Source organism: Perissodus microlepis, chromosome 5 (assembly GCF_051167445.1).
Source record: "Perissodus microlepis isolate ML-2025 ecotype Zambia chromosome 5, ASM5116744v1, whole genome shotgun sequence".
NCBI classification, from domain to species: Eukaryota; Metazoa; Chordata; class Actinopteri; order Cichliformes; family Cichlidae; genus Perissodus; species Perissodus microlepis.
Window position 1 is genome coordinate 37,048,465 of NC_140465.1, and position 11,941 is coordinate 37,060,405.

General features: G+C 44.5%; 1 protein-coding gene across 3 annotated transcripts in view; it reads left to right on the forward strand.

The window, feature by feature from the left end:
- Positions 1-1,366: 1,366 nt before the first annotated feature.
- Positions 1,367-11,941, forward strand: part of nicn1 (nicolin 1) — a 14,868-nt gene continuing 4,293 nt past the window's right edge. The window contains exons 1-6 of one of the 3 annotated variants that reach the window (XM_084929659.1): positions 1,370-1,418; positions 3,572-3,770; positions 4,147-4,296; positions 7,197-7,376; positions 9,739-9,852; positions 11,367-11,435. In XM_084929659.1, coding sequence (XP_084785785.1) covers positions 4,150-4,296; positions 7,197-7,376; positions 9,739-9,852; positions 11,367-11,435 — 510 coding nt within the window. In that variant the 5' untranslated portion in view covers positions 1,370-1,418; positions 3,572-3,770; positions 4,147-4,149. Of the gene's footprint in view, positions 1,419-3,571; positions 3,771-3,879; positions 4,037-4,146; positions 4,297-7,196; positions 7,377-9,738; positions 9,853-11,366; positions 11,436-11,941 lie in introns of those variants that run through there. The other 2 variants (XM_084929661.1, XM_084929660.1) reach the window with 2 other exon arrangements.

Sequence of the window (11,941 nt, forward strand, 5' to 3'; positions counted from 1 at the left end):
GGAAAGCCCATCTCCCCCTGCTTCAAACACAATAAACAGAATGGATGAATGTATGCCATTGTACTGTATCTCGGAGGCGGGCGGGCGGAGGGGCGGGGGGCACAGTGTTTGGTTTCAGAGCTGGAGTGATAGCAGCACAGGGATAGAGGGGCTTAGAGGAAAACACGGAGTGAGAAACTGAGTGACAGAGCAGCCGCTCACAGCAGAGATGCCAACATGAAATCTATTAGTCTGGACACCAGGTCGCGTTTCACGTCACATGTTTATGGTTACGTTTAGCTAAACTAAATGTGATTTTTCGTCATTAATCTCATATGTACCAATTTTTTTGTACTTTTACCTCAAAGGATTTTCGTGTGTTTGATCCTTTTCCTCATTGTCTGCTCCAGCTTAATGTCTCTGGCAGTGTTGTGCCTGCAGGAGCTCCTTGCAGACACTCCTGCATCTGATCCATGCTGCAGATCCGTACCTGCAGTAGTGAGCTATACAACCACTGATCTGCATCAGTGTTAAACTGCTAAACCTTTTTTCAGTTTTACAGTTAACTAGCAAGACTGTCAGAGCTACTAGTTCAGCCAAGAGGAGCCTACTGCATAAAAATCAGATTGGATCAGACCAGTTTGGGATTTGGATCTCCTGCCACAGAGTCACGAGTCCGGTGTCTTTCTCGGGCTAGTGGATAAAGATCTAATGATGAACTAGTACTGATGAGGAAAAAATAGTGGAAGTGTCAAACATGCATATCTCTTAATGGTCAAACAGCCTTTACCAGGTGAAAATTAGGCCACGCCCTCAACCATGCAAACGTTAAGGCTTAAAAGTCAGGAATTAAAATAGGACATGATCTATAGACAACAAAAACAGTTTTTGTGTCAGACTGCAGTCATGTTTATTAGTTATTATGAATCTCTGGCTCTCTTCCACAGCATGTCTTTGTCCTGCCTTCCTTCCTGTTTGTTAGCTAAACTTTGTCTTTGACTATGAAAGTCAAACAATGTCAGAAATCAGTAATAATATGTGATATATTTTGTGAGGCCTGGGCTGAAGATGATTTTGCCAATTTTGGTGACGATTTAAAAATTAATGTGCTGTATAATGTTTTATATTTGACCTTGTCGGTGCCTAATTTCAGTCCTCTTCACCACTCGGCCTCAGTGTGCAGAAGAGGAAGATGTAAAAGGAAAGGTAGAAAGGTGGCAGCTGTGTCCACAGCTTCAGCGCTCAGCCTCTAATAACAGCTGATTCCTGCTGCCGGCTGATAAAGCCATAGGTGTGCTGCCTCATCCTGATACCGCTGCTGCACACCCAAATCTCATTTTGACCAGAGATTGTCTGTTTTTATGTTTTTTGTGCAGGGTGGAGAAGAAATGAAGCAATGACTCTTGGAGGAGGAGATGGAGGCCGTTAAAATGATGCAGGTGAGATCCGTGCAGTAAGGATGCCATCTGCTGTCGGTGAGAGCTCACAGAACAGGCTGGAATATGTAACTGGGACATATTTACCCCTCAATGGTCTCACCATGAGATGGTCTCTAACAATGAGACTTACACTTGGTGTAACAGCACAGTAAATAACTATTAAACATGTTTTATTCATATTATTATCTAAGTTAACTGCCAGACTTGTATCTGTTTCTTTAATCAATAATGAAGGTGAAAATGTATCAGGTAGCTGACTCTGTGGTTTCCAAGTGATTTGATTGGTTTTGGATGCACTGTGTGTTTCAGTAAGAAGCTCGTGGGATCAGTAGCTGGCAGTTATTTTAAAAGATCCTTTATTTAAACCCAGAGTTAAACAGGAAGCTTGGACCAAAGTGTAGGAAAAGCAGCAAATGATCCCAGATCTGAATAAGAAGAAGACAACCTGACAAAGACACACAGACTGAGCTCACAGAGAGGAGGGTAACGAGAACAGGTGAACTGAGACTCTAACCAGGCCAAGAAATACACAGGAGGGAAGTAAAAACACAGAAGAGCACACCAAGAGCTGACTTTCAAAATAAGGCAAAAGAGACAAGGGACAGAAAAATGAACAAAAAGCAACTAAGACTCCGTGCCAGGTTTCACTGACTAGTGTCCGTGGCTGTTTATTCAGAAGAAAACACGATAAATGTTTAAAGAATAAAGACAAATGTTAGAACAAAGCTATTATTTGGGAAAGCATTGCTTTGTTAGGAAAAAAAGAATTTAAGGTCAATATTATTATTTGATCACCATGGTGTCATATATAAACACTCGTCTTAGCAAAGCAAAATCAAATAAAGAAACATGAGTTTTACTAAATCAGTGCTGCAGCAGTCACAGCGCAGTGTCTCGAGACCAACAATGCAAATGAATGCATTCAAAATACATTAAAATCAATCAACAAACAACCAAAAATTCTTCCAAATATTACGTCACATTCACACAGGATGAAAGGAAAGAACAGTGGCACATTTTCACAGCTGTGAACTGGACTGTGGCACAGGACAGGCCCCGTGTTAGGTGTCTGTAAATAAGTACAGGCATGTTTCTATACAGGATTATGATGTACACACCTGCAACATTATTAGGTACACCTGCTCAACTGCTCATTTCAACAACTATGTAATCAGCCAATAACATGTCAGCAACCCACTGTATTTAGACTTGGCGGTGTGGTCATGGTGACCTGCTGAAGCTCAAACATCTCTCATGTCTATCCAGTGTGCAGGAGTTCTCTGGGAGGAAATGTCTTGTTGACATCAGAGGTCAGAGGAGAATGGACAGACTGCTTTTGGTGATGTAAAGACAACAGGAACTCAAATAACTATTCTTCTGCATTCTTACAACCAAAGAATGCAGAAGCGCTCAGTTCATCCCTGAAGCAGATGAGCTTCTTTCTTTCTTTTCTTTTCTTTTTCTTTTTCTTTTTTGAGCTTCAGCAGAAGAGGAAGAGCAGGAAACCGGGCTATAATCACACAGACTGACCAGAACTGGAGACTCAAATATTTATTTTTTTATGGTTTTCTTATTTGTTTCTTTGCATTTCTTTTTTTTTTCTCTTTTTTAAGTGTTAGGTGTAGAATGATTTGATTTAATAAAAAGAGATCATAGGCAAGCTGGATGTGATCTGTCAAGCTGTCATGAAAACAGTAGGAGGACCTCAGTTAAACTTCTTTATGATTGGGGGGACTTTTTAAGGGGCCCACACTCACCTTCGTTCTGCCCCTGCACATTATTATAAACTGAACAACAGGCTCCATCTGTGAGGAGACTGCTGCCGCTCTGAGGGCTGCTGGCCCTTTAAGACTCTTCCGGTCAACAGAAGGATTTTCTTTTGTAAATTCCACTAACTAACCAAAGGCTTTTATGCTGACGAGTGCGTAATGGCGGGCGGGGGGTAGGAACAACACTATTTGAAATGTCCTGATGACTTCTTGTCACTAACATTTGGAAAAGTATGAAATATTTTAAAGTATATGAGTCTTTCTATAAGAAACCAATAGCTTTTACTTTGAAAGTTTGATATCATGGCACCCACCACCTTTTGTGATACTTAATGAAAAGTTTTCATAATTTTTCAAGCAAAAACTTATATTTTCTGGTTTCAGCTCCATTGACGGGACGGTTTCCATTTTTTGACATACTGCTGGCCCTTTTAGACTGCCCCGGTCGCCATGGTGACGACCAGGAAGCAAAACTGATTCTCTTTAGCATGTCAACATCTGCGACTTTCAGCGGTTCATTTGGGCCTTTTCTTCATCTTTCAGCTGACCTCCACCGACTGCGAGCCCTCTGAAACACGGACAGGTGAGCCCCGAAGCAGCGGAGCTTGTCCGCTTCGGTTTGTTTTAGCCTGAAATCACCGACAGTGTTTAGCCGTCGGTTAGCTGTGGAGCTTTTAGCCTCCGTGCTAACTGGATCCAGCGGCGGTGCCGTCGCTGTCCGTGGTGCTGACAGAGCGCGCACATCTTCAGCTGCAGCACTGACAGCTGTCCTCCTGATCCTTTCATTAGACTGCAGGACTAGGCCCAGGTTTAGCTTTATTCCTCCCTAAAGTTTGTCCGAGCTGTACGGTGCGTAAAGAAGCGTCCAGAAACCACAGATCAGCTGTAGAACAGAAGCGGGAACTCACCTTGTGTGGCAGACAGGTCACTCACTTCAGACCTCTCATTTGTTCTTCCAGACGATGAGCGGGACCCCTGACGACACCAAGCCTGTGAACTTCACTGTCAAAGCTCCGGTCTACCTGCAGATTGGAGATGCCAAAGCAGACACGGCTCACTCCGGTGTCTGTGTCGTCGACGTCAACCTCCCGTTTGGAAAGCCTGTTAATGTAAGCAAACGCAGAGAGCCCCCGAGTGCCTCACATGATCTGTTACCTACAGCATCCTCCATGTTTTTTGTCTGACATCCTCCTGAGGCTTTATCAACTTCTATGCTTTCTTCCATTTGTGCAACATCTCTAAAGTTAGAAATATCCTGTCTCAGAGTGACGCTGAAAAACTAGTTCATGCATTTATTACTTCCAGGCTGGACGACTGTAATTCATTATTATCAGGAAGTCCTAAAAACTCCCTGAAAAGCCTTCAGCTAATCCAAAATGCTGCAGCAAGAGTCCTGACAGGGACTAGAAGGAGAGAGCAGATTTCTCCTGTTTTGGCTTCCTGTTAAATCCAGAATTCAAAATCCTGCTCCTCACATACAAGGTCTTAAATAATCAGGCCCCATCTTATCTTAATGACCTTGTAGTACCATATCACCCTATTAGAGCACTTCGCTCTCGCTCTGCAGGCCTACTTGTTGTTCCTAGAGTATTTAAAAGTAGAATGGGAGGCAGAGCCTTCAGTTTTCAGGCCCCTCTTCTGTGGAACCAGCTTCCAGTTTGGATTCGGGAGACAGAAACTATCTCTACTTTCAAGATCAGGCTTCAAACTTTCCTTTTTGCTAAAGCATATAGTTAGGGCTGGACCAGGTGACCCTGAATCCTCCCTTAGTTATGCTGCAATAGACGTAGGCTGCCGGGGATTCCCATGATGCATTGAGTTTTTCCTTTCCAGTCACCTTTCTCACTCACTATGTGTTAACAGACCTCTCTGCATTGAATCATATCTGTTATTAATCTCTGTCTCTCTTCCACAGCATGTCTTTATCCTGTCTTCCTTCTCTCACCCCAACCAATCACAGCAGATGGCCCCGCCCCTGCCTGAGCCTGGTTCTGCCGGAGGTTTCTTCCTGTTAAAAGGGAGTTTTTCCTTCCCAAGTGCTTGCTCATAGGGGGTCATATGATTGTTGGGCTTTTGTTCAATAAAATTGAATTGAGTTATGATGATCATAATAGTAGGTGTCTGTCTCCGGCTCCAACTAAAGAACCAATCAACAGCCAGAATAAGAAGGATGATGATGCGCTGACACACAGTGGAGCTGAACGATGTTTTTGTAGGTAAAAGAAAAGCTGCAGACAGAAAAGCTAATAATTAATCTATAAAAATAATGAAAACACTCAACAGAAGGCTTTTATTTTGTAAGTTATGCCTGTTAAAGGGCTTTTCTTAGGCAGCAGTTGTCTTTCTCTCCGTCGGTGCTCCAGTGGATGATGAGAGTCACACCTTAAATACTGATCCGTGGCTGTTTATTGTTCACGTTGACTGTAAAATGTCCCCCATCAATCTCAGTCTCAGAAGGCTGCCCTGTCAGTTTTCATATCCTCCCTGATGAATTTGATGTTTTGTCAAGTTAGGACGTTCCACCATTTCACTGATCGCACTGAGGTTTGATTGACCCAGGTGTCATCCACACACCTGAACCAATGATGTTTATGTGAAGGCAGTGACCATGTCTGAACTGAGGAGGGGGCCTGGCAGTACCTGTCTGCCTCCGTCTTACAGCTCCATGACTGGAGCCGTCCCCACTCTCTGTGAATAGTACTCGTGTTCACTGATTGGCAGTTTTGCACATTAACAGTCATGAAGCAGATCTGGCCTCACTGTTAGTCAGTGGTGTTGGTGTCGGCTGTTACGCAGCTGTACGGTTTATAAGGCCTGAGAAAACGCTGCGTCCAGGCCGACACAGTCAACTTTCTCACATTACCTGCATTACTGAACGTGCATCCAGACACTCTTAGATGCTTTTTACTGTTTTTTCACATGTCTTAGACAAAATAATGACATGATTTCACAATAATATATTCAGTAACAGTAATTATTACGTGCAGCCTGACTTTGTTCGTGTTCGTTATTGGAAGTGAATTTTCTGCTGCTGGAGAAAGAACGTCACTAAAGTTCTGTTTGTTGTCTTTTCGCCCCCAGAGCAAAGTTAAAAACCTGAAAGCAGCAGAACATCCCTCCATCTGGGCCTCTCAGCGGCAGCGCACGCACTCACAGCATTTGTTTAAATAGAGAGCTGTGCTCCTGTCTTGGGAGCGACTTCAAACATTTTGGGTGCTGACCCACTTTTCAGCATTTAGTCCTAATTTAAAGTCGTCTTTAATGCAGAGTGACTCCTCATTAGCTCAAAGCTGCGAGCTTCAAAGGCGTCTGCCTGGAGCCACTAATGCACAAAGGAGTTTTCAGCAGCGAGCTGTGCGCTCCGTTTAGGCCTTAATGCAGAGATTTGGCAGATACAGCGTTTCTTAGATAATAGGTTAAGACCCAGAATGGACGGGAGGCATTTCCCTTCCAGGCCCAGCGTGGTTTAATGAAGTTTCACTTCATCCAGCACATCACCAAGAAACTTTCTTTTATTCCTGTCAGCAGCCCTGTGTTCCAGTCACATTTCAACAAATGCAAAATACAAATCAAGTCACAATTTAATGTTTCTTTTAATCAGATTATAACATCAGATAAAGCTAACATTCAAAGCTTTTGTTCTCGTGAGTGTGACTAGAAGACATGAAGGACAAGCTGAAGCGAGCCGCGGAGGCTAAAGGGAAAAGTTGAGAGCATTTAATTAGGAGCGCTTCTGGAGTTTAGCTTCTCTCTGTGTGGAAGGTTTTTACAATATATACACTCACAGATTAAAAGGAAGCTCTTATTAAATAATATTTCCAATTAAAGTGATCTCGAGCCCTGAGGAGGTCAAATTTCTGCAGATTTTTTCTGATATTCGTGCTGAATCCAACACATCTGCTGTCATTAGTTCTGGTTTTCAGTCTTTTTTAAATAGAAATTAAATATCTAAAATATCCGTGCTGTGCTGGGAGCTGATGTTTCTCCTGCATCACTGCGTTTCTTCCAGATCGAGGAGGTCACCTTTAAGAACTACTACACAGCCTACGTGACGGTGCGTCTGCTGAGGAGGAACCCCGAGCAGGAGGCCCCCGCCAAGTGGTGCACGGCCGTGAGAGACCTGCCCCTGATGGACAACCCCCACACTGAGGGGGGCTCCCAGGACTACTACACCATTCACCGGACGCAGGTGGGCTTCACCTGTTCTCACCTTAAATCTGGCTTTTCAGTCACCGCTACGGTTTAACGACAAAGCAGCCATAAAAATATTCGACTGCAGACACGAGTTCAAGTGAACGCAAAACTGCTGAAGATTAAGACCTGAACGTTTCACAACACTTGATGATCAGTGTTTCCTGTTTAGCATCTGATAAGTTTGTTGTACAGAAAAACGTCGTTTCCTCTGAGTTCAAACTTTACCCCTCTCATTTCAAACCTGAATGTAGCTTGGAAATCATTCTGGCATCATGTCATCATAAACAATTTAAAAGGCATATCTTTTTTATCTTAAAATGCATAAACCGGTTGTTTCCTAATGATCTGATCTCTCAGTCAAACCTTCACAGCAGGTCGTACATGAGACTGTGAGGGAGCGCTACAGGTCACACGTGCTACTTTTCATTCAACTTGTTTTTAGTTTTATATAATGTTGCATTAGTTTTTAGACAGTTTTTGCTTAGTTTGGACATGATCACTGACAACAGAGTAACCTGTCCTCACGCTGTCGGTGCATCAAAGAGCCACACCTGTTGTGATGACCTTTAACGCTGCAGGCGTGCTGAGGAGGAACCTTGACATCAAAAGTAGTTTTCTTTTATATCAGACCTTTTTTTAAACTCATCCCAAGGTCATTGTTAAATAATTAAGGAATGGCCTCCATTAGTTAAAAGAAACTGCTGCACTTATGACACCAGGAGAAACTGAGACATCTGCTGCTGAGGTCTGTTTTCAGCGAGCTGGAAATTCTGCAGTGCAGGAGGCTGGAGGCTCACAGCTCATATTGATCTCTGTCTATGCACTTGTTTCGTTTTCCTGCAGGATTTTTTACTCTACCTTCCACGCTCTGTTCAGGGTTAGAAAAATATGGTTGTTTGGGTTCAAGTACTGTTGTTGTGAGGAGGTGTGATGAACAGTGTCAGGCTCTTAGTGACAAAGGATGGTTTCTTACTCCACAGCAGCTCTGAAACATGGACGTCACTGACTGGTTCTCCTGCTCTCTGTCCAACAAACATCTCCCTGGACGTAAACATGATAACGGTGTGTGTTTAAAATGTATCATTGTCCTCCACAGTTTTAGACGTAAGACAATTCTCAGCTCATAACAAAACTCACATCAGGAAAAACATCATCACTGAACCTGCAGTTCCTCTACCGTCCAGCAGAGGCGCCGAGAGTCGGTCTCCATAGACTCTACATAGTACCCTCTCATCTAAACATGGTCTCATCTAGCACCAGAAACCAGCTTGGCATTAGCCAAAACACTAACGCTGACCCTTTGATATAAAGATCAGTGACAGTGATGACTCAGCCAGCAGAAATGAAGCTTTCAGCCAGCTGCAGGGCAGGAAGTCAAAATATATGAGAAGCTGATATCACATGTCTGAATTATACCAGATGTGTTTGAGACCCCAGGGGCAAAAATGTTTCTCCAACTAGTCACACCAGGTGTGATCAGGTGTTACCTGCAGTATTACAGGTAGTGGCCCTACACAAAGCAGTGTGACAACCCACCAGAGGTTTAGAAAGCCTCTGCAGGTCAAAGTTTGGGAGCAGCTCCGTAAAGAAACGAGAGGAAACGGGCCGCAGAGCAGCGTCTCGTTAGCCGCTCTGCCTCCTCGCTTCTGATGGCAGAAGTTGAGAAAACTGTGCCGCCTGTTGCGCTGCCAGACCGAGCTGCTGTGCCTCGGCTAATGACAGGAGGATTAACCGCAATCGTCAGATCTGTAAATCGATGCATCCCGCTGGGCATAAAAACCACCACAGCCGGCTCCAGTTTGTTTTCCCTCTCAGCTGCGGTGGCGTCGAGCCAGCCGGCTGCCTGAGAAACTCACAATAAGTTTGTAAGTTTGGAGACAATACACAGTGACTTATTCTTCATTTCCTCTGTTTATTCTCCATGCAAATAGAGGCAGGTGGTGAATGGAGATTTCATTTCTGTTTACTTGAGTCGGCACTGCGAGGCTGATGAGTTTAACGGTAACTGTGATAGCATAAATCATGTTCAGTCGCTTCTTATGGGTTTAGTGTTCGTCACATTTAGCCTTGAGGGAGATTCATTGTGTTCTGTTGCTGCAGTGATTTTTGCACCTCGTCGGGACCTCAAAGGACTCGAATGATTTGAAGAAATGTTGGTGAAAACGTTCTGATCAGAATCACAGCAGCTTCTAGTTCTTCAACAACTTTGGTCCAAGTTTTTGTATTTTGTGTTATACCAGTGGCCACGGATGGGAGGCGGCAACACCCTTGGGTGGGTGGATGGATGATGGGCGGGTGGATGAGTGGATCATGTATTCTGCTGAGCCGGTTTTCCTCTGCTGTCGTTCGTGCCTCAGATGCAGGTGGAGCCGGATCACGTGGCGTGTGTGCGGCTGATCCTGAGGCAGCCGTCCTTGGCCTGGTTAACCTTCAGCCTTGAAGACATTAAAATATTTCCTCACACGGAGCCGGTGAGTTTGTCTAATGTTGTCGTTAACGTGCAGCGGAGTCAGGAGCGCAGGAAGGTAAAGTGACATTAATCACAGACTCAGTGAGAGAGCATATAATGAACTCGGTGAGGTCTGTTCTGAGCGGCTCTGCTCACATTCATGTGCACAGCATCAGCGTGCTGCTGTAGGAAGCCTCTGATTTGGTGCCATTAAGCTTCACCTGTGCTTCCTGTTGTCAGGCCCTCAGGTAACATCAGCACGCTGTCACTTTGAAGGGAAACGTCAGTGCTTCTTCCAGTCCACCTCCAACCCAGCATCACAACACCATGACTGTGCAGGAGAGGGAGGAGAGTCAAAGTTTCAGTAACTCCTCACAGCACGGGCAGATGGGCGATATTTGAAGTTGAGGTGGAGGATGTTTTGTTGACCCAGCTTGGCACTCTTTAGCTGCTAAATGCTTCTCTGTGTTTACACTGTGTCTGCTGAGCAGCTGCTCACAGGGCCTTTTTCTGGCTCTCTCAGAAGGTTTAAACCTGTTTGAACTCCACTGATTCGCAGCAGTCAGTGAACCACATTTACACATTTAAGGAAATGTGCGAGAAGGTGGAGCAGTGGTGCCAGCCCTTCTATCGTGATTTGAACTGGAGCACCTCACAGCTTATACACTTAGCCTCCTCCTCAGGCTCTGAGGGTGCTCACATGCTATTAAACCATCCCCGCGAGTGTCAGCTGCTCCAGTCAGAGACGTTATTAGATGATAAATGGCGATAAAATCTATCAAGAACATAAAAATCTAACAGTACATCAGACAAATGATGAAGACGCAGGTTAATCAGATTGCTGGCACAGAGCGGTAAATGAATGATTTCGTCTCTGAGCGCGCTCAGTGCTGCTGTTTGGTTCTGAGGTGACGGCTGCACATTAGAGCTGAGACACTTTAAACTGGGTCCATTTAAACATTAAAGCTTCTGGTCCCACAGGAAGGACAGGTGCAGATCCGATCACAGTGAATGAATGCGATTGGCTGATCAGGTATTCTTGGTGTGTGCTCGGTGTTTCCAGCAGTGTGACGAGACTCAGCAGCAGATCGGCATCAAGCAGAGCAACTTTGAGACATTTTGTAAAGCCCGGGTTAAACACACAGAGCTGGAGCTTCATTCTGTGGGTTTAGCAAAGTTTACCTGGTTTACCTTCCACAGGTAAAACCACCCAACATGCTGTAAATAATTGCATCCGGCTGATTTTAACGACACCCTGAACATAGCTGATGTGTTAGTTGCCGTGGTGATTCTGGTGAAAAAGTCATGCGCTGTATTGCATGGACCACGTGCTGAGGATTGAACTGACGTCAGAATCAGAAATAAACCGCAGTCGTTCCTGCAGCTTGTGGGTTGGATCAGTGGGGGGATGTTGGGGTTTGCTGTTGAACCACCAGCAGGTGGAGCCAGAGTGAGAACTGAAGCACAGATCCAGCTGAACAACAAAGTAACAGAAACTCGACTGCAGAGTTTAACAAACGCTCTCCCTCGTTCCAGGACCCAGAGAAGGAGGTTTCTGATTGGCTGTCTGACCTGACCCTCACTGACCAGCACCCCGATCTGGAGGTACGCACCGTGTTTCTGTCTACGCGCGCCGAGCTTTGAGAGCCTGATGGGAGTTTGCTGCATATTTTATTAGCTCATTTCTCAGTTTTCATACTTAAATTCAATTTCAGCTTCTTCAGGGCTGAAACGCAAATGAGGGTTTTATTATTCTGCAGCTCGTCTTCCTCTGGGCTCTGTTCAAGTCTGTGTCTGATTTGTTTTTGATAAGCTTCCTAATGAAAGAAGCTTTTCTTATTTTTTGTCTGTGACTCCGGAAAAACAAACTATTAAAAAGGCAAAAAGCAAATCCAGCTGAACAGAGACTTTAGCTTAGCTGCTGCTTTAGGAGGTTTTGTGTGTTGTGATGGTGCTAAGTTAGTATTTTTATTATTTTGTGTGTCCACCTCACTCACGTCCCAGTCCTGTCATGCAGTAGCATCGCTCAGCTTCCTCAGTTTTAGCAGCACTGCTGTTTAATTATGAAGACTTTCAGCAGCATCAGACACCAGCAAGGGAACAGGAGGAAG